This window comes from Typopeltis vanoorti, chromosome 22 (genome assembly GCF_054136105.1).
Source record: "Typopeltis vanoorti isolate ZY-2024b chromosome 22, IOZ_Tvanoo_1.0, whole genome shotgun sequence".
NCBI classification, from domain to species: domain Eukaryota; kingdom Metazoa; phylum Arthropoda; class Arachnida; order Uropygi; family Thelyphonidae; genus Typopeltis; species Typopeltis vanoorti.
The window spans coordinates 96198365-96221745 of NC_143570.1; the positions used below are offsets into that span (position 1 = coordinate 96198365).

At 37.8% G+C, this 23381-nt stretch overlaps 1 protein-coding gene across 2 annotated transcripts in view; it reads left to right on the forward strand.

Annotated features, from left to right (window-relative positions):
• Positions 1-22876, forward strand: part of LOC150094577 (epithelial sodium channel subunit gamma-like) — a 391842-nt gene extending 368966 nt beyond the window's left edge. For both annotated transcript variants that reach the window (XM_090412252.1, XM_090412253.1), the window contains one exon: positions 22517-22876. In XM_090412252.1, the coding sequence (XP_090268378.1) occupies positions 22517-22684 (168 nt within the window). In that variant the 3' untranslated portion in view covers positions 22685-22876. The remainder of the gene's footprint in view (positions 1-22516) is intronic.
• The last annotated feature ends 505 nt before the right edge of the window (positions 22877-23381 follow it).

A 23381-nucleotide genomic window follows, 5' to 3' on the forward strand; every position in this document is an offset into this window, starting at 1 on the left:
TCAATTGTGTCCTGAATGGTGAACTTATAGAACAAGTAAAACATTTCAGCTATTTAGGCACAATTTTTAGTGAAAATAGTAAATTAAATATGGAAATAGACAACTGAATTAGTAAACCTGGAAAGCTTTACTAATTCAGTTGTAAATATTCATGACTTATTTTTAATGGTATTGACAACATCAAACAGTTTTATCAAAAGATGTTTTATTAACTCTTTATATTTTTTAGCTGAATTTCATCAGCATCATCAGAGCACACCACAGCTAGTATATGCAACAGTGAGTAAGTGAAACAATACAATAATGGACAAAAGATCTAAAGTCCTATTTTCCAGCCCTCTAATGTTGTTAAAAAAACAAAAAAACATTAAGCTATGTGGGATTTCATCCTCGTTTCTGAGGATGAAAACCCTCAAAAGTAACCGAGAGAAAAAATCCTCCATCTCTGTATGAGATTGGTTAACTCACCTTTAGTCAAAAGAGACGAGATGAAGGTTTCTCATGTCAGTGACAGGAATCGAACCCAGGTCTTTCTGACCAAAGGGCTTCGTCTCTACTGACTGAACTACAGAGGCTCCATTAGAGTCCTGATTAATCCATATTCTTTTAACCTGTCTATGGAGAGAGATTAAAGGAATATTTATTACATAGTTTGGTGGATAGAATGATAAGGAAAATAGAAATGTTTAAGTTAGTTGTTGTTGAGTCTTTTAGGTATGACTGTGGGCCTGTAGAACTGCTTTGGCAATCTGTTGAACTTTGATGGAGTAGAGCTTTTCTATAGGGTTATTGTCAATTTTCTGTAGAGCAGCAGCAATTGCTAGACAAGAATAGATATGGGCAGGTGTTAGTTTGACTCCTGGACAGTTTGTGCATATTTCATAGCTTCTAGTACCATCTGGATGAATTTTCATGCCTTAGAATGTACTGTCCTTAGTCTGGTGATGATTGTGGATATTTCTCTATTTGCATTAATTTTGCTGTCATTCTCCTTCTTGATAGTTTGTTTTACCAATCTTATTTTTGGAACAGAATTTGCATGTTAGTGATAGTGGGTGTAATTTTTGAGGTATCTTGCTTTTTTAGCTAGTCTGTCTGCTCTCTAATTGCGTTCAATATTTACATGGGCTGGTATCCATTGCAGTGTACAGTTCTTATTTTTCAAATTTAAGGTTGTTAGTTGTTTCATAAATTTCCTGTGTGAGTTTTGTTTTTCCATTTATTAATGCCTCAAGTGCAGATTTTGAGTCACTGTAGATGGTTATTCCTTCTGTAATATTTATTACTGAATTAGAGAGATAAAACTTAAGAGCTGCTTGTATGGCTGTTAATTCACAAGTGAAGTTTGAAGCTGTTTTGCCAGCTGTGGTTTTGATTTATGTTTCCTCGCCTCCAGGTAGTGTTATAAAAACCCCCTGATCCTCCTTGGTTGAGTGCTTCATCAGATGATCCGTCAGTATTCGCAATGACATGGTTTATATTATTTAAGTGATGTATAGTGTCAAGTCCTTTTCTTGCATTTTCATGCTGTAAATCCTTTTTTGAACAAAAGAATGGCTCTTTGCTTATTTCAATAGACAGGTGCTCTAAGTCGATCTGTTTTCTAATTTCATGATCTTATTGTAAAGCAGATGATCTTTTTAGTCTAGATTTTCCTGTCCAGGCATCGAAAGTCCTGCGTGAGATGTGATCCTGTTGTTGGCTTCTGATTCTGTTAGTGAATTTAACTGTGGAGAGTTGTGTTCTGTCTTCTAATATGTGAAGCCCACACTCTCATTGAGCTTTTAGATTATTTGTGGATGAGACTGCACTTATAATAATTTTTCCTGCTTTCGATTGTACTCTGTCAAGTTTTTTTTTTTTTTTTGGGGGGGGGGGGGGCTAGTAGAAGCTGGAGCCCAGATTGATGAGGCATATTCCATCGTGGGTCATGTGAGTGCTGTATATGTAGTTTTGAGTGTAAAGATTTAAGATTTAAGCTTAAGTTAGATTAAAGAAGTAAATATTAAAGTTTAAGTTAGTGATGGGATTTTATCAAATTAATACAGAGGGGATAAAAAGAGGTGTGAAAGAAACAGAGGCTGTCTCTGGAAGTTGCAGAAGAAGGGTGTGAGGAATAGATTTTTTACATGAAGAATTGTGGATGAATGAAACACTTTATTGGAATATGTTGTTAATGCAGTTAGCATTATGGATTCTAAGATTCAGTATGCTAAATACATTGTCAGTTGAATGACCCTACCATGATGAGTCTGCTGACTCCTTGGAGGCTGCAATAATAATAATAATAACTTATATATTTCCTTGATAAGTGACACTGGACTGATAAATGATGGCATATTCTCATAAGAACAAAATATTATTATTAACACAGACTGCCATGGAAATGAAAGACTTAATTGTGAAAGGTATACACCACACAAAACTCATCAAATTGTCATTCAGTGTTTCTGCATTCACCACACCGTCATCAATGCATTTCCTATGCCTTCCTCTCTCCATTCAAAGAATCTGCTCCTCACTGCCTTTATACTTTCCTTATACAGCTTCCAGAAATGGCCTCCTGTTTTGTTCATGCCTCTCTCAACTATGAAAAATCTCCTTGACATTAATCTGGAAACAACCCCTCACAACATACATGGCTCAATCATATCCTTTCTCTTCTTACTCCTATTCATGAGGTTTTGCAAATTGCATTCTGTCTATTTGTCTTTATAGCTCACAATCCAAAGAGCAGTTACCACTTTAATCAAGTCAGGCTGTTCTTGACAGTTTCTAATGTATCCTCATCACTATGGAAACCCAGATGACTATCTGTGCACAATAATCCATGACTAATCAATGTCTTATACAATGGAGCTATGAACCTATTCTTTCTGCATGTCATGGTCCTCTGCATCATTGCCAAAATTCAATTTGATGACTTCAGAACTTGTGCAATGTAACCCATGAACTTAAAATCCTTGTCCACCACCACTCCCAGATTTCTCTCTCCTCACCCACTCCTTCAAAATTTCCTCATTACTCTTATACTTTCCAACATAAAACTAACATGCCCACTTATAATGATTAAAAAAATTAAAAAACATTAACGAGTGATTGTGGCAATGGGATGGCCTCAAAGAATGGAGAATTGTTATGCTTGTATACTAATATATGGAATATTAGAAATAAAGGGGCTGAGTTTGTAACATTGATTGAATCAGTATGCCTAAAGATAATTGGCATAAGTGAAACTTGGTTATCTGAGGATGATATATTGCGCAGAATTGAAATGGTAGGATACTGAATTTTTCAAACAGATAGAAAGATGAAGAGAAGAGGGAGAGCATTGTTAATGGTGTTCTTTGAGTCAAAGGGGAAAATAGTAGTACGTGTGAAGATTTTGAAGCTGTTTGGTGCGAAGTTGAGATCATTAGAATAGTATATCTAATAGCAAATGTGGAAATTTTTGATTGTGAAATGTTTAGACAAATTAGTTGGGCACGTAAAAAGAAGATGATCCTAATGGAAGATTTTAATTATAGGAATGCAGATTGAAAAGAAGAGATAGTTTATAGTAACAAGGAGAGTGAATTTGTTAAGATTCTGTGGAATAACTATCTAAAGCATGTGATGGAAGCAACAAGAGATTTATCAGTGTTAGATTCGGTATTCACAATTCAGTGATTCACAACCACAGGGTGTAGTGATTCACAACCACAGAGTGTAGTTGTGAATGAGGTATCAACACTGCCACCTATTGGTGAAAGTAATCATGAGGTATTGGTTTGGAAGGTAGTCAAACAGGAAAAGTTATCAAGAAGGTTTGTATGTTGAACTATAAAGTGGATGATTATCAAAAACTTCTTAGTCAACTAGCATCAATGCATTAGGTTGATGAATTGTGTAGAACAGATGGTGATAGTGTGTGGAAAATTATAAGGCAGTATCTAAGAGAAGCAATGAATAACTGCATACCAAGAGTTAAGTGAATAAGTACAGTAGGAGTGAGATGGATGAATGGTGAAATCAAGTAAGCAGTGTTACAAAAGAAGTTGTTTTGGAGTCTGCAGTGAACAGATGCATGAAGAACATAAACTGTATCCCAGAAAAGTGACATGCATGGTTAAAAAAGAAAAAAAGTCGAATATGAGAGGAGATTAGCTTTGACCAGTCAAGTCAAAGCTAATCCAAGGGAATTTTTCTGCTATATGGAAAGCAAGAGGAAAAATAATTATGACAGGTTGATACTGGTGGATAGTTATGCTAACAGAGTAACCATAGCAAATTATAACCAGTGCAATTATGTAATGAACATTTCATCAGTGTATATCGTAGTGATGTGAATGATGCTCTGCAACATGCTGAAGGGAGGCAAGAATTAGGAGAATTAAAGGTGAAAGAGTCAGAGTGTATCAAATATTGTTTGGGTTAGATGTCAATAAAGCTGTGACTATTGATGACATATCACCACATATTTTTAAAGAATGTGCAAAAGAGTTAGCCATGCCCTTGTCCTGGTTATTTAATGAAAGTCTTGTAGTGGTGAAGGTTCCTAAGGAGTGGAAAAAAGGCAAAATAATACCTTTCCACAAGCATGGTTTGAAAACAGAGGTTTCCAATTATAAATCGGTCTGTATATCTGCAGTTATGATCAGAGTGTTGGAAAAATTGGTTAGAAATAGAACACAGGATTGGGTTGATGAACATAAGGTTCTTTATGATGGTCAGCATGGGTTTGTGAAAGACAGGGCTTGTTTTTGTCTGCATGCTAGTGGCTGTGTGCTTCACAACCATATGCCTGGGAAGGAGTGTCTAGGTTCGATTCCTGTCGGTGACATGAGGAGCTGAAGGGTCTTCCTCAGCCATAGCCAAGTTAGAGGTCAACTGAAGTAGGTCATTGATATATAGAAGGAAGAAGGTCGGTGAGAGAACTGAGCCTTGTGGGACCCCAGCATTTGTTGGATGGTGAGGGGATAGGGAGCCGTCTACCATCACACATAGTGTGCATCCAGACAGGAAGCTGGCAATCCATCCGCAGAAGTCCTGAGGCAGTCCAAATGATGAGAGTTTTCTTAGTAAGCCTTTGTGCCAGACTCAGTCAAAGGCTTTGGAGATATCAAGGGCAACTACTTGGGATTCAATGAATTTCTCCATGGCATTTGTCCAGTGATGGGTGATGTATGAGAGTAGATCTCCTGTTGAACAGCTTTGACGATATCCGTACTGGTGGTTGCTTAATAGCTGGGTACCTTCAAGGTAGATTAGGAGTTGAGAGTTTATGATTTTCTCCATTACTTTAGATAGGACCGAAGTGAGTGAGATAGGGCAGTAGTTAGATGGTAGTGATTTGTCACCCTTTTTAGGAATGGGTTGAATATAGGCCAGTTTCCAGGTTTTGGGATATATACCAGTGGAGGAAGAGAGTGTGTACAGGTGACATAGGACAGGTGTCAGTTCCGATGCACAGACCTTCAGGATAATTGGGGGGAAATGCCGTCAGGGCCAGGAGACTTTTTTGTGTCTAATTTAGACAACAGGTTTGTGATGTCTTTTTTTGGGGGAAAAGGATACAGGGGGCATTGTATGTTGGGCAGTTGGAATGACTGGGGGGCTTTTGCCATTGTCTGTTATGTGTGCATTGGAGACAAGGTGTGATGTCAGGAGATTAGCTTTTTCTATGGGTAATGCTCACTATTAAGCCATCTGGGTATGATAGAGGTGGGAATAGAGTAGGGCAAAAGTTATGGCCAATTACCTTGGCAAGAGACCAAAAGGCACGGCTGCCATTTGGACAGGCTGCAAGCTTCCTGCTTTTGGCCCGTTCAAATTCTGTTTTGGAAGTATTAATAATTTTCTTGCATTTGTGGATTGTTTGGGTAAACCAGAAGAAGGAAAGCATTAACATATGTGAAAAGTGTCATGATAGATAACAGCGATTAGAAATGGGAGAAAATGTCGAGACTATAGTACAAAAGCTTAGGCAAGAGTTAGTAAAAATGAAAAGTGGAATGAAACATCTGGAAGAGAATATTAAACATTTAAAGAACAGATTGGATGATGAGAATGAGAAGGAGGAAGACAGTACTATGAAAAAGGAGTCTAAGGATACTCGTATATCATTATGAGGACTCGATCGTTCAAGGTGTGATGACTAATAAAGTGCACTAAACATACTTTCCTGGTGGAAGAATGAAACAAATATTATTATTAATTATATATTTGGTTTAATCCTTTATCCAAGTGTAAGTAAACAAAGTTAGTGATGAAATATTTTCAGGCAACTTGTGGCAAAGGTGGTATAACTTCTCATCACTTAACTTAGTATCTCATAATGCAAAGCACATCTCCTTGCAGACATGTATAATGATATGCATTAAGGGAAGGGGTCACTACCCAGACTGGTTTCAACCTTTATTAAGGTGTCATCAGTGAGAGCCAGACCAAGAGGTGGTGATACTAAGGTGGGAATAATGGAGAAGTCATTCCATATACGAATTGCCAAAAGGCATCACACCTTATTATTTAAATTCTCTGAATTAGAGATAGTTGATAGAAGTTTCTTCGCTTGGCTATGCTACCAATTTTATTATTATTCATGCCTCCATGAAGTCAAAGGACTCTCATGGGAGGTCCTTCTTAGGAATCACAAAGTCTATAAATCATGCCACTTCTTCAACTCATTGACCGTTCTTACTTGTGCCATGCTATCAGGCAATGCTTTCCATGGTTCGACCACCCTCCATGCAAAGAAGCCGCTCCTCACCCTCTTGCTCACAGCTTCCATTTGTAACTTGATAAACGGAGAAAGAACTCCCCACTATAACTACCTCTCAACAGTTTAAAAGTCTCACTCATATCACCCCTCCTCTTACATCTGCCAAACTCCGCAGTCCACATTCTCTCAGCCTATCCTTATAACTAACATTGTACAGTCCCGAAACCATCTTTATTATCCACATCTGTACCTTTTTAAAAGTTAATTTATCCCCTTCAAATCTTGGGGATCAAATTTGAGAACAATAGTCTAAGTGTGGTCTGATCAGTGTCTTATACAATGAAACAATAACTCTTTTATCTCTGTCAGCATCCTTCTCAGTATTGCAGCAATCCTCTGGGTTACCTTACTTTCACAACCTTTGCAATATATTCCCTGAATTTCAGGTTTCTCTCAGTTATCACTCCCAGATCTCTTGTCTTCCCTACTTCCTCCAGTACAGTTCCTCCAATTAAGTATGCAGCCTCCCATTCATGTATCCCAAACTTTAAGCCTTTACATTTTGCTGCATTAAACTGATACCTCCATTAATTTGCCCATCTGTCTAGCTTATTCAATTCCTCTTGCAGGGTTGCCACATGTGCAATATTACTAATAACTGTTCCCAGCTTCACATCATTGGCATTAACTTGCCCATTAATTTGCCCATCTGTCTAGATTATTCAATTCCTCTTGCAGGGTTGCCACATGTGCAATATTACTAATAACCGTTCCCAGCTTCACATCATCAGCAAATAACTGAATGTCCCCCTGCAATCCACTGACAATGTCATTGATATACAAGTTAAACAGTATAGGTCCCAGTCCTGAGCCCTGTGGGACCCCACTTGTAACCTTCTGACTGCTTGATATTGCCCCACCATGCACAACTGTCTGATGCCTATCAGACAGCCAATCCTGAACCCATTGGACTAACCCAACATCCAAACCCATGTGCTACAACTTAAATACCAGCTTATAATGTGGCATTCTGTCAAATGTCATTGCAAAATCCCAAAAAATGGCAGTATATGCCTTTCCCTCATCAACTGCTCTTGTCACTTTATTATAAAAGGCAATCATATTACTAAAGTAAGAGCACCCCTTAACAAATCCATGTTGACCCTCACAGATAACATTACCCTCATGTGCTCAACACCATATATGGTCCCTCACTAATTTCTACAAGATCATAACAACTACTGATGAAACACAAATTGGCCTATAATTAAACACTTCCAGTCTGCTAACGCCCTTATGCAATGACACTATCTTACCTTCCTTCCATTCCTTGGGTATCTTTCCCATAGCCAGACTTTCATTGAAAAGCCAGGTCAACAGAGCTGTCAGTTCTTTAGCACATTCTCTCAAAACCCATGTTGAAATACCATCCAGTCCCGCAGCTTTACTGACATCCATGGAACACACTCTCCTCTAAACCTCAAACCTGCCCTATCCCTCTAGTATTAAAACTTACTTCTCTAGGATGAAATACTCCTATAAAGTATTCATTGAACAACTCCACTATGTCCTCTGCAACATTCATTCTATTCCCATCATTTCTACATGAAAATGAAATTCCCACAATTTCATTTTCCTAATCATTTCTACTCCTACTGGACACCAAAGTGGTGTCACTCTCCTGGCCTGAGTCTTATATTCTTCATGGATCTGCTCTCCACCCCTCTCCTTGTATCTCTTCCATAACCTCTTTTTCACCTGCAGTTCCTGTTTGATATTGTTTGTCATCCACTTTACACCAAATTGTATCCTCTTCTTCACTTGTGGTATACAGCTTATTATGCTGCTAAGAAATATTCCTTCACAATTTTCCAAGCACTAATGGTATCCCAGCCTTCCAGTTCCGTTCTCCATGGAATTGCTCCAAGTTGATATCTATAACTATTATAATCACCCACGTTCCTTTCTCTTTGATATTCCTGCATGCCTATTCATCTTCCAAGTCAAAACCACATGGTCACTCTCTCTTCAACTGGAGAGAGAGAGAGAGAGAGAGTGACCATGTGTGTGTGTGTGGGGGGGGGGGATGTCATCTCAGTTATTATCAGCTCTTCTGATGCTGTGACCAAATCCAAAACTCTTGAACTATCCAAAACTGTTCCCTCTATTACAAGTTGCCTAAGACATTTGTACCTCAGTAATTCTATTGCCTTATTACTACATGCATTTCCTCTTCCCATCTTATACTGCTGTAGTTAAAATCTCCCATAACAGTCACTCTTCTTGCACTTGCCAAGCTCAACTGCCTAAACATCTCCTCTCCACCCTCTGTGTTCCTTGGCTAGTAGCAACACCCCACTAAATATCCTGTCTTGCCCTCCTCTACCTCACACCATATGCTTTCAATGCCATCCAAAGCCTCCACTCTTAGAGGACATAAGTCATCTCTTATTATAAGCAGTTCTCCAACAATGTATTTTCCCTTCCTATCCTGCCAAAAAATGCTATACCCCTGTCATTTTTCACCTGATCTATTTCCCTCTTCTCCCCTGCACCTGTTCTCACAAAAGGCCATTCCTGCTGCCATCCACCCTGGTAATTCTAGTTTCTCTGCGATGATACAGTGACTCATTCAGAGAACAGTAATCTCTCCAGATACCCACATCCTTTCTCATTCAAATGTAAGTGATCTCATATACAGTTCCTTTCGGTCCTCAAATGCCCTCCAAGCATCCATGTATTCCAGTCCTCTCTCTTCTGACACTTTCTGGCTATTATGCTATTCATTATTACTGCTCTTCTGCTCAGCTCATTATTATCATACCTGGGAAACACACACACTATTTTTCCTCTTTTCATTTTCTTTTGTACAACCTCAAGCATGAATCTCAGATCTCTTGCCACCCCACTTAATTGCCATAGCCACACTTTCTATCATTCCTCCAGGCAAACACTTCTCTCGAATCATATCTTGCGCACCATAGATCATCAAGTCTCTATACGTTACACCTCTTACCACTCTGTTCCTTGATTGCTGACCTGTATCCCTCACTCTCTCTCTCTCTCTCTCTCTCCTCTAACACTTTCTCTCTGTGCAACGCTATGCCTGGTTACAGCACTCCCTCACATTCTATTCATTCCCTCTCTCCTACTGTTTCCATTCTCTCCTTCTCTATCATTACCATAACTCTCTCTCATTCCCTCTCTTCTACTATTTCCATTCTCTTCTCTTCTATCATTCTCATAACTCTCTCATTCCCTGTCTTCTATTTCTATTCTCTCCTTTTCTTTCATTCCCATAACTCTCTCTCACTCTTACTCTGATTCGCCTTGCACTCATCTCTTCCATTTGCCTAATCTCGTTTTTCGTACTTCTGATCTCATTCCCGAGATATTCCACCTTGCCTATATCTCTCTTTGCAGGTTAGCAATCAAGGATAGCACAACTAAATGGATTGGACAACAGGAGGAAGATGGATATGAGGTTGAAGATGTGGTTGCAGCAGCACAAGGTGATGACGTGCATAAAGGTGAGGATGAGACAGGTAGGAATGGAAATCAAAGTCAGGATCATGGATACAAGAGTGGTCAGACCGTAAATAGAGGTGATATAACAGCTGGAATAGAGTATATTTATCCTGGTAGAATAGCTTCAGACACAAGGATAGTTATGTTTTTATGCAAATGGTAGGTTACTAGAAATAAGAGAGCTGAGTTTATTTCATTGTTTGACTCAGTATGCCCAACGATAATTGGAATAAGTGAAACTTGGTTGCCTGAGGAGGATGTGATGTCTGGAATAGAAATAGAAGGATATATAATTTTCCAAAAGGATAGGAAGGTCAGAAGAAAAGGGAAAGTGCTGTTAATGATTGCAGAAGAATTGTGTCCACAAAGTGTGGAAGTTGATAGTGCACACACAAAGTTTGAATCTATGTGATATGAAGTTGAAATTAACAGGCTAGTATATCTGATAGGATACTGTTGTAGTCCAGGGAATGTAGAGAATACTCATTGTGAAATGTTTAGGCGAATTGGTTGGGCATGTAATAAGGTGATCATGATGGGAGACTTTAATTACAGGAATATAGAAGGGAAGGAGGAGAGAGTGTATGGGAACAACGAGAGTGAGTTTGTTAAATTTCTGAGAGATAAATATCTTAAGCAGCATGTGACTGAAGCAACTAAGGCTTTAATCTTTTGAATTGGTGATAATTTCACAAGATGTAGTTTTTGTTAGATATTGACACTGCTTCTTGTTGGTGAGAGTGATCATGAGGTACTTGTTTGGGAAATGATGAAACATGAAAAGGTTACTGCCAAAAATGGATATATGTTGGAAGTATAAAGCAGGCGATTATAGGAAACTGTCTAGTCAGTTAGATTTAGTAAGTTTGGTAGATGAGCTTTTTTCTATTTTTTTTTATGTTGGACCTATACACAGGAGGTTGATTGGTCACTTATAGTACATTAGCATCTTGTATGGGTGGTGGGTTGGTAAAGGAGGAATTTGTTTACATTTGATTTGAATGACTTTAAATTGTATTTGTTGGGAGACACAGCAGGTGGGAGACTGTTCCACAGTGCAGCAGTTGCAGGGATGAAGGAAGAGGAAAAGAAATTTGTTCTGTTTGTTTCTAGGTGTACTGTGAAGGGATGTTGTGCAGCAGCTGCATGTGTTCCAATGAGCTTAGTACTGAGCAGGGGGATTATTGATGTTATTTCGGATGAGCATTTCCCAATATTTGTAGAATATACTTACTGCAGAGACCAAACGTCTGTGTGAAAGTGGGGGAGAGAGTTGGTAAGGGATGGATCATTGATAAGTCTAATTGCCCTCCTCTGTATTGAGTCGAGCATTTTGAGAGAGCTTTTAGGGGCCCCACCCCATATGTGTGGAACGGTATTCAATAGTTGGGCGGATTTGTGACTTGTATAATGTTAGTAGCTGTTCGGGGGTGAAGTAACGTCTTGAGCGGAAGAGAAATTCTAGTTTTTTTGAAGCTGAGGATGCAATGTTTGAGATATGTTTGTGCCAGGAGAGGTTTGATGTGAGTGTGATTCCAAGGAGTGAGATCTCAGGCTATCTGGAAATTTGGGTATCGTAGAAAAGGATACTAGGAAAAAGTTGTTCTTTTTTATGGGAAATAGTACAGAACTGGGTTTTGCTGGCGTTGAAATTTATGAGGTTATCCAAACCCCATTGTAGGATGGCTTGGAGATCAGAGTTGAGGGTGGTGGTGGTTGTTCTGTAGGATGAGGTGAGTTGTGTAGGGTAAGGCTTATCGAATGCAAGCGAGGAGTGTAGTGTGCTGTCATCTGTAAAACTGTGTATTGGGTTGGTGGTCAATTGCAGTAGGTTGTTGATGTACAGCAGGAACAGGGTTGGTGAGAGGACAGAACATTGTGGGACCCCAGCATTAATTGAGTGGTGCGAGGATAGGGAGCCATCCACCATTACACACAGTGTGTGTGTGTGTCCAGACAGAAAACTGGCAATCCACCTACAGAAGTCCTGGGTCAGACCGAATGATGGTAGTTTGCCTAGTAGGCCTTTGTGCCAGACCCGGTCAAAGGCTTTGGAGATATCTAGTGTAACCACTTGAGATTTGCCAAACCTCTCCATAGCATTTGTCCAGAGATGGGTGATGTATGTGAGTAGATCTCCTGTTGATCGGCAGTGGCGGAATCCATACTGGCAGTCATTTATTTGGTGAGTGTCTTCAAGATAGTGTAGGAGGTGGGAATTGATGATTTTTGACATTACCTTTGACAGCACTGAGGTAAGCAAGATAGGGCAGTAATTGAATGGCAGTGACTTGTCACCCTTCTTGGGAATGGGCTGAATATAGGCCAATTTCCAGTTTGAGGGATAGATTCCAGTGGAGTAGGAAAGTATATGCAGGTGACATAGGATAGGGGTCAGTTCTGGAGCACAATTTTTCAGAACAATTGGAGAATGCCATCGGGGCCAGGAGACTTTTTTGTGTCTAATCGGGATAGTATTTTTCTGATTTCATCCTAGCAAAAGGATATAGGGGGCATTGTATGTTAGGTGTCTGGTATAGTTGGGGGACATTTACCATTGTCAGTTATGCATGCATTTGAAGCAAAGTATGAGGCCAGAAGATTGGCTTTTTCTGTGGGCGATGAGACAGTAGAGCCATCAGGAAGCTGAGTGAAAAAGATGTTGAAAGTGCATGGAAACTCAAAAGGCAGTATCTGACACAAGCAATGTATAACTGGAACTAAGGGTTAAGTAAATAAATACAGTATGAAATGAAATGGATGAACGGTGAAATCAAGCAAGCTGTGCTGGAAAAGAAAATGCTATGCAGGATATACAAGACAGTTGGTGGTGATCGGATCCATGAAGAGTATAAAGTGTTGGCTAGAAAGGTGATGCAGTTTGGTAACAAAAGAAAATTTGAAGTATGAGAAAAGATTGGCTGGTCAGGCAAAGGCTAACTCAAGGGAATTCTTCACTATACAGCAAGCAAGAGAAAGAATAATTATGACATTGGTCATAATTATTGACACTGGTGAATAGTCAATACAATAGAATAACTGTTATAAAGGATATAGTTGAATTATTGAACAAGCACTTTGTCAGCATATATCATACTGGGCTAAATGATATGGTGCAATATATAGAAGTGAGCATGTATTAGGAAATTTGGAAGTCAAAGAATCAGAGGTGTATCAGGTGTTAGTTGGGTTTAGATGTCAATAAGGCTGTGGGAATGGATGACATATCACCACATAAACACTTCATAACACTTTGAGTCCTAGACCTACTCGGACTTAAAGAACTCTGTGTCCTGACCATTTTTATATAGAAACACTACACAGCAATTTTTTAAATAGAGAAATTTTTTAAATTTCTCTATTTAAAAAATTGCTGTGTAGTGTTTCTATGGAATATCTAAATAATTATTTTTTGGCTTTTACTTAGCATCTTTGACAATTAATTGGAACAAAAATTTTAGTTATACATGTGGTGTGGACTCCAGAAACAGATTGCAAGAAATCAAGGTTTTTGAAAGAAAAAAAAAGTTAATTTTTTATTAGTTTCTACTTATATTTATTTACTTCTTAAGTAGTCAAAATATTGCTTAGATGTTACATAAATAATGAAAATTATAAATAAAATTTATGCATGTTATCATTATGATGAAAATATCATTTTACATAGGGGTGCACATTACTATAATTATCCACTACTGGCCACAAAAGTCAAGTGGCAAATCATTGAATTAGGACATTCAGTTTTTGAAATGCCTCGACCTTGCGTGCGACCGCAAACAGGACTCGCTGAACGGCCTCGAATATGGTCACTCCTCATTCGAAGTTCTGTGTCACTGTTGCTTGACTCGGAGCTCACATTTGTAGGGAGATCTGCTTCCTCTTGTTCTGGATCACTGTCTGCCCAATCATCTAATTCAGATCCTTCATTATTGAGTATTTCCTCGAGCATTTGTTCTAATTTGCATTCACTCAAGAACCGTTTTACACCCCTACTTTGGCATCACCACCAGGTCCTGGTCTGTCCATGGTGACAGAAAAATTCAAACTGATCTCTCAGGTCACAAGAAGAGAGTCATAAATCCCTTATATTGTTTATATTAGAGCAGCCAGAGTTATGATGGCGAGATGTAATATAAACATGTACATGTGCAATCGTACATGATGCAACCGATGGGCAGGCGTTACAATGTACTAATATAAACCGTCCTCATGGATAATGAAGCTGAAGGTTCAAATTTAACTACATGCCAGTCTAATAATGAATTTCATGTGAGATCGATGTATATTTACATTAATAGGACTCAAAGTTTTAAGGAATGTGCACCACAGTTGACTATGCCCTTGACTCGGTTATTTAATTAGTCTTGCAGTGGGTAGGGTTCCTAAGGAGTGGAAAGAAGGCAAAATATAGCACTTGACAAGTGGTTTTAAAACAGAAGTTTCCAATTATAGACCAATCTGTTTGAGAGATTGGCTAATAATAGAATACAGGATTGAGTTGATGAACATAGCATTCTTTATGATGGTTAGCATGAATTTTTAAAGGGTAGGTCCTGTTTTAGCAATTTATTTGCATTTTATGATTGGATAACAGCTGTATTAGATAAGGGAGAATCATATACAGTGATATTCATGAACTTTGCAAAACCGTTTGATAGATTACCACATAATAAGTTGGTGTACAAACTGTAGAGGATGGGAGTTGATAGTATATCAGTTAGATGGATCAGAGATTGGTTCTCTGAACAGTACCAGCAAGTTGTGTATGATGGAGCAATCTTTCAAAAAAGGAGGGTAATCAGTGGCATTCCCCCAGGGTTCTGTTCTTGGGCCCTGCTGTTTAACTTGTTTGTAAACGATATATCACGTGAATTGACTGGGATCTTCAATTGTTTGCCGATGATGCAAAGTTGGGAAGAATTATAAGTAGCACTGCTGATGCTGAATCCCTTCAGGAAGATTTGAATAGGCTTTTTACTTTGACAAAAGAGTGGGATTGTAGTTTTAATATCAATAAGTGCAAGGTGTTGCATTTTGGAGTGCAGAAATATAAGGCTGTGTACTATATCAGTGGTGCCATACTGCAGGAAGTGGATGAGATTTAAGATTTGGGAGCAATGGTTGACAGTAGTCTGAAGTTTAGAGGGCATGTTGCTAGTGTTGCTAAAGCTGCACAAAGTAGTGCTGCTAATATAAGAAGTACACTACCATGTAGGGATAAGGATGTGGTTGTGAAACTATAAAGCACTGGTCAGACCACACTTGGACTATTGTCCTCAAATCTGATCATCTGGTTTTTAGTGTGATGTTAAGACCTTAGAGAAGGTCCAGAGGCAAGTGACTGAGACAATATCAATACTGTGGATTGCTCGTTATGGAGAGGGATTGAAAAAATGTGGATTGCAGAGTTTGGTAGATAGGAGGAAAACAGGTGACATAATATAGACATTTAAGTTAGTGATAGGATTTTATCAGATTAATTCATCATCATCGTCATCATTAAATTCCTGTCATGTACCCTCAAGGGGTGTACAGTATATGATAGTACTACATGAAAAATTTACATCATTACTAACTTCCTATCTACAATTTTCTTCCAAATCAGTCTGTGACCTGTCAAGACTCCAACATTATCAGATCTTATATTTCTATCATCTAAGGCACTTCTTACCATATCAATCCACCTATATCTTTGTTTTCCTCTGGATCTTTTTCCTGCCAACCTAGCAGAGAACACTTGTTTTGCTAATATTTCCTCTTCCATTTTGTTTAAGTGACCATACCACCTGAGTGTAGTTCTGCTAACACATTCCTGGATGCTGACAATGCCAAATTCTTTCTTAATATCCTTGTTTTTAATATGATATTGCCATTGATGACATATGTTCATGCCCCTAATCTTTCTCAGATTAATCCAGCTGAGTTTACAAAAAGAGTAGAGGGCAAGAGGGGAAAGATAGTAGAAACTCATCCCTGCAAGTTCTGTAAGTGTGGTGTAGAGGGTGTGAGGAGTAAATGTTTTACATGGAGAATTGTCAATGAATGGAATGCATTACCAGAATGTGTTGTTAATGCAAGGAGTGTTAAGGATTTTAAGATTTGGTATGATAAATCTGTTGTCAGTTGAACGAACCTTTCACGATGAGTCTCCGTGGAGGGTGCAATAATAATTATCTCTTTATCAGTGCCCAAACAGCATTTATCCAGCTTAACTACCCATTCAGGGTATAGCTCCAAGCTGTTTTATAAACTTTTCATAATCACAGGCCTTGTAGTTTCACATATACCTTTTCCAGAAATTGTAACAAAGCATTCTGAATAACAAATTACACAAAATGTAATTTGCAGTTAAGTTCCACTTTAATTTTTTCTCCTGGAAACTAGGGTTTTTATCCCGCATATAGACAAATCAACCTTGAAAACATGTGCAATTTACGGACAAAAAAACACTAGAAGTAGATGGTGTTTGTATAGTTGGTGGATTAAGTGTTGGAGACGGAGAGTAGTAGAGTAGATACCCTCCCTCGATGAATCTTTACACTCCTTGGAGGTGTCATGTAATAATAATAATAATGTTGCAAAGTGTAAGGTTATTCCAGAATGAAATGATTATATGCTGTGTACTACACTGACAAAACTGGACTATAAAAACCAGATGAGGCTAGGTATTTTTGGATGATAATTTTGGTAGGGAGTTTAAGTTTAGAGGGCATATTGCAAAATCACCAAAAGAACACATCGAATTACCTGAAATTTAAAGAACACACTGACATGCCAAGATAAAAAAAATATTATCTCACTTTATAATGCTTTGATATGACCATATTTGAACTACAAGGTGATTAAAATTAAAATATTTAGCGCCTTGTGGAGTTGCCATCCTGTGATCCAAATGCTGTGAAACTTTTCAGTCAATACATTGTGCATCATGCAGAAGCTATATCTGAGAGAAAAAAAAAAGAGTAGTCCAAAATTCACCACTGGGGATACTGTATGATGCACCAAATGTAGATGTATCTGTGTGTGTCAAAGAGAAAAGCAAGATAAGCATAAATAACACGTTTTTATTCATTTCTATTATGCATTCACAGGCTGTATTGTTCAATGTGCTACCCTTCCTGGTATGCCACAAACTGCATCCTTTGCACAGTATGTTCAGTGGCAGAATGTAGCTGCTCAGGACTGATGTTGTGTGCATGCTACTTTATGCTGTCTTTCAGTGCTGGCAAGTTCTCAGGATGATCCTGATAAACCTTGTCTTTGAGAAATTCCCAGGGGTAAGCAAGACAGCCAAGCCATGCCTGGCTGATCACTCTGGCTCCTGTGAAATGTTTTCGAAGAACCTCCTGTATGGATCGACCAATATGTGGAGGGGGACCCCATCCTGCATGAAAATGACTGAATCATGCACAGGCACTGCTGTGGCACAAGAAAATTGTTTATCATATTATAAATTAAAAATACTAAGAAATTATATACTTGATTTAATCCTTTATCCACATATAAGCAAAGTTTGCACCTGAACTTTCAGGACTGGAGCTACTCGTATATAGAAGCTAAAGACTTCACATCACTTGCCTTAGTATCCCATAATGCAAAGCACATATCCTTAAAGGTATGTATAAAGCTATGCATTATGGGAAGGGTCACTACCAAAATCGGTTTCGACCTTTATTGAGGTCTCATCAGTGGAAGCCAGATTCAGAGGTGATACTAAGGTTAAAGTAATGCAGAAGTCATATTTTCATATATGAGTATCCTGAAAATAGTTCAGCCACAAACTTTGTTTGCTTACACTTGGTTTAATATACTTGGTTTAATCCTTTATCCAAGTTGGATAAAGGATTAAACCAAGTATATAATTTCTTGATATCTTTAATTTATATTATAACCAAGTGGAAAAACTTCCGACGACTATCTCTAATCCAGAGTATTTCAATAATAAGGTGTAAACCTTTTGGCTACTCATATATGAAAATATGACTTCTGCATTACTTTAACCATAGTAGCACCTCTGGATCTGGCTCCTGCTGATGAGATCTCAATAAAGATCAAAACCAGTCTGGATAGTGTCCCTTCCCTACCTAATTTCAAATCCTTTATCCACATTTCTTCAGAACAAGGGAAGTGATATGAAGTCATTAGCCTCTATATATGAGTTGCCCCAATCCTGAAAATAGTTCAGGTGCAAATTTGTTTGCTTGCACTTTGATAAAGAATTAAACCAAGTATATAATTTCTCAGTATCTTTAATTTATAATATAACCAAGTGAAAATCTTCCAACAACTATGTTTATCATATTGCGATACCTCTCAGCTGCAACTGAACAGGTCACAGAACCTGACTGACAAATGTTCTCAAAGAAACAAAGCTGTAAACCCACACCAGACATTAACTTTGAGTGAATGCAAAGGAATTTGTTGGTGTGCATGCATGCAGGTTTTGTGTAGGGTATTCACAGCTCCATTCAGGTGAAAGTGAGCCTCTTCTCCCCACAAAATCATTCACACGAATATCAGTCAACTTTCCAAGTCATGCAGGAACAAATCCTGTGTCAGGGTTATCTTGAATTCATTGAAATGCAGAATCTTCCATAGAATTTTCCAGACAGTTGTGTAGATCACATATGTATGTCTTGAGCATCTTGATCTGTATGTTGTGAACTGATTGGTTTGCCACCCCTCTGCTAGGTCTAATCCCAACAATCTCATTTCTTCAGAATGACTAATCATTTGTTGCAGAGCATATGGAAATAGTGGACCTCATTGCCATTCGTTCAGTTACAAAATTTGCAGATTTCAGCATTGCAATTGTTTAGGTAGTACACCTTCACAAGCAACGCACGTTAGGACAAGGTTAGTGCCATCACTCTGGACAGTATTAACAACCAAAATGAAACAAAAATTCTTTTTAAACCTTCCTGGTATCTGTCAAGTTGCATGATATGCAATTTCCATGCATTGGGTTCTTTACAATGCCCCTTGAAGTGAATTTTGGAACTGCATCTCTTTTTTTTTTTTTTTTTTTCGTTTTGTTTTTCAGATGTTGCTTGTACGTGATATACAGTATATTTCTGCAAAGTTTTGCAGCTTTTGGTTAACTGGATGGTGCTCCACAAGGCTTTAAACAGGAATACTTTCATTTTGATCATGCTGTGTATATACACATTATGTTGACAAAAGTATTTGAACACCTAGTTAGGGTCACAAAGCATTTAATGACATGTCTAGTACCAAATTGGACCAACTTTGTTCTGACTGACAGCAACTGCCCTTAAGGGCATACTTTCAACCAATTTCTGATACATTGCAACAGCAGGAATATTCTTCTATTCCTCATGCAATGCTACCTCAATTGCTGATGCAATTGTTTAGGTAGTACAGCTTCATGAGCAAGGGGCAAGGTCAATGCCATTACTATGCATAGTATTAACAATAGAATGAAGGGAAAAATCCTGTGTCCATCTTTTTTAAACCATCCTGTCAACTGTTAGGTTGCACGATATGCAAATCCCATGCATTTGATATTTACAATGCCACCTGGTGGTGACTTTTGTAACTACTTTTTTTCTCAAATATCATTTCCACATGACACATAATGTATTACTGTTTTACTGCCATCCAGTGATCCAAAAGTTTTGCAGCTTTTGGATCACTGGATGGTACTCCACAATGCCTTAAACATGAATACTTTAATTTTGATCACCCTGTATTTCACAAAGATTCCTTGAGAATAATGAAATGGTGGAGGGGATCCACAAGCAAGTAACCAAGACAGGTCTATAGACTACCTCTGTGAGGAGAGACAGGTTGGCAGGTTACATAGTCTAATTTCAATTGACAAAAAAAAAGGGATATAATAGAACATATAAGTTATTAAAGGGAGTTTTATAGGCATCGTGTACATGACATTTTTCAATACATAACTGGAAGGAATCCCTGGAAATTGTGTCATTAGTATGAGACTAGCTTTTATTATATATACAGACTTCATCAAAAAAATGTATACACACTTTAACATGTCATCTATGGACTTTTTTCAAATTTGGATCGAATTATGGTAGCAATGTGTATGATGTTCTCTCAAAAGATGTCGTTACTCACATGAATACTAACATCAACATGTGACCAGTAGGACAGTCAAACAAAATGGCTGAGGCACAATTGTCATTCGAGGAACACAAGACCATTTTAAAGTGGTATTTCAAATTTGAGAATGTTGTTGAAGTTCAACAACAATGGAGACATGAGTTTGCAACACAACCTCCAACACACCTGACAATTGCACGTATTTGTGATAAGTTTTGAGATCCATAGTGCCAAGTGTGACGTGCAGAAGGAAAGATCTGGGAGGCCTCACACAGCAACAACTCCTGCTTCCTCGGCTGTGGTGTTGAAACAGTTTACATGCAAGTGTAAACAGTTTACACACAGAAGTCTACCACACAATGTGCATGTGAGACAGGAGTTAGCAGTGTAAACATATGACACATTTTTAAAGCAGCTAAATGGAAAGTTTACATCCCAAAATTATTACATGCAATGAATGAAGATGATCCCGATCAAAGAATGTAGTATTGTGAGTGGTTTCAACACATGATAGATGAGGATGAGGAGTTTGTGAGGAAGATGGTTTGGTCTGATGAAGCACAATTTAAGCTTAGGGAAACTGTGAATTGGCATAATTGTGTTTACTGAGCTCCAGAAAATCTGGGTGTTGATGTGAACAAGGCAGTCAATTTACCGGGGCTCAATGTCTATTGTCATCTAGGGGTTTAATAGGACCGTTCTTCTTTGAAGGTATTGTTACTGGTCAAGTGTGCCTAGCCATGCTACGCACATCCATTTTACCTGCCATTCATGCACTTTATGGGAATGATCAATTTCTCTTCCAACAAGGTAGTGCACTACCACCGAGATGCGAGAGCTTACCTTGATGAGAGTTTGCAGGGACAATGGATAGGACGAAGAGGTGCAATTGAGTTTCCCTCGCATTCTCCTGGTTTAACATCCTTGAAGTTTTACCTATGGGGACTCTAAAGGATGTAGTGTATCGTAGAAAAAACCAGCTACACTGGTGGCCCTTTCGAAAGAAATTGAAATGGCATGCACAGCAATCCCACTGGACACTTTGACCAACATTGCCCAAGCAGCAGTTCGCCATAATAATAAGTGTTTGGATGCTAATGGTAACCACTTTGAGCACCTCGTGTAATTGTAGAAGTCAAAGGTAACTTGTATTCATCCCTTGATGTCTGTATAAATTTAGTATTACAATTTTTATACAGGTTTTTCTTTTGCTGAAGTGTGTATACATTTTTTGATGGACTTTGTATATTATTTATTTATGTTGATTTCATACTTGAGAGGTAAATGAACTGGTACCTATGGATTGCAAATTTACTTTTTCAATTATTTTCCAAAAAGTTATATTGAAAGATATTCAGTAAATATTAATAAACAAAAAAATCATTGAAACATAAAACATGAAAAAAATTACTCTAAAGAAAGAATTTAAAAAAATAAAAAGTAGTGTCTCTGTAGCTCAGTTGGAAGAACGATGATATGTTGCTCCCTCTGATGGGAAAAGGCCTAAATTCGATTCTTGCTGTGATAAGAGGAATCATTACATGGGGCTCTTTTAAATTATTATTATTATCTGAACATGAGTTTGCCGATCTCATACTGAAGTAGCAAGGTTTTTTTCTCCCGTATATAGACATATCACCCATGGGAACACATGCAATTTACAGACAAAAAATACTAGTGGTGGTGGGCAGTAGATGGAAATGTATGTAGATGATGATGGTAGTGGCAGTTTGGTTTGGTGTAGTTGGTGAATTAAGTGGTAGCGACAAAGAGTTTGTAGAGCGGTGTGCCCTCACTCGATGAGCCCTTGAACTCCTTTCAAAACATAAATAACCACTCTAAAGATAAGAAAAACACAAATGCACCGAACTTAACATTAACTATTTCTTAGGGGGTGCACTGAAGCAGGATTTGGCCAAAGGCACTAAATACCAATATTTGGTTTAAAATTCAGCTAAAGCATACTGAATTAAATTGTATAAACATTTTTTTAATACACTCATTAAAAATTCATAAAAATTTTATTCAGTGTATATTTTTTGTTCAAAAAATTTTATAAAATTATTTAATTTTATTTTATTAAATTAATTAAAGTAATTTAATTATTTAATAAAGTTTTCATTTCAGTATAGTAGTTTTAATCATAGTGATTTTAATGTAAAATTTTGATGTTTTACATTGCTATTTTGTTACTTTCAGAGTGTTGAATTACTTAGCTATATTGGAGGATATAGTGGAATCTGGTTGGGAATGTCACTGATAACCATCTATGATTTATGGAATGTACTTTTTAAAGAGGTACAGAATCGTTGGAGAGGTTTGCAAAAAAGAAAGTCCAGTTCAACACTAGTTCAACAAATTGTGTAAAGAGATCTCCTATTCATGAAAAAGGCTATCTGAAAATATTTAAAGTTAATTACAAGAATCTGCAGGAAATCATAGATCTATATAAAAATTTAAAAACTTTTCAAGTGCAATTTGGTGATATTAATTTGACATGTGATTTATCATTTCTCTCGATGTTTTAACAAACCCAAAGAATAAAATTTTGTAATTTCAGGTCATTAATATTAATTTTGCTGTTACAGAGTAGTTGAACAAAATGCAAAACCACAAAAGTCATTCTAAATTTTACAAATTTATCTGTAATTTAAAAAAAAAAGGTTTATATTTAAATGTATCTACTTTCTTGTGATCCAAGCAGTAATCGCTTATGCAAGAAGCAAGTTACTTGGCCATGAGAAGCCACTGGGCATAACATGAGAGGAAGGTGGAATGGAATGGAATGGTAATCCCAGGATTGCAAAGAAGGAAAAATTTGGAAAGAAATGGCACCAATAGTTTTGAAAGTGTATGTTATAGGTGGAGGTGGGCAGGACAAGATATTATTATTATTACGGGCAACTCAAGGAGTCCTTAGACTAATCGAGGGAGGTCCTAAACATCATGTCAAGAACTATTCAGCATTTGCACAGTATCTCTCATACTTTGCGTGGAACTCATTCACAGTCATGGCACCCACAACAGACTCTGGCAACTTATTCCACTCATTCACCACTTTCCA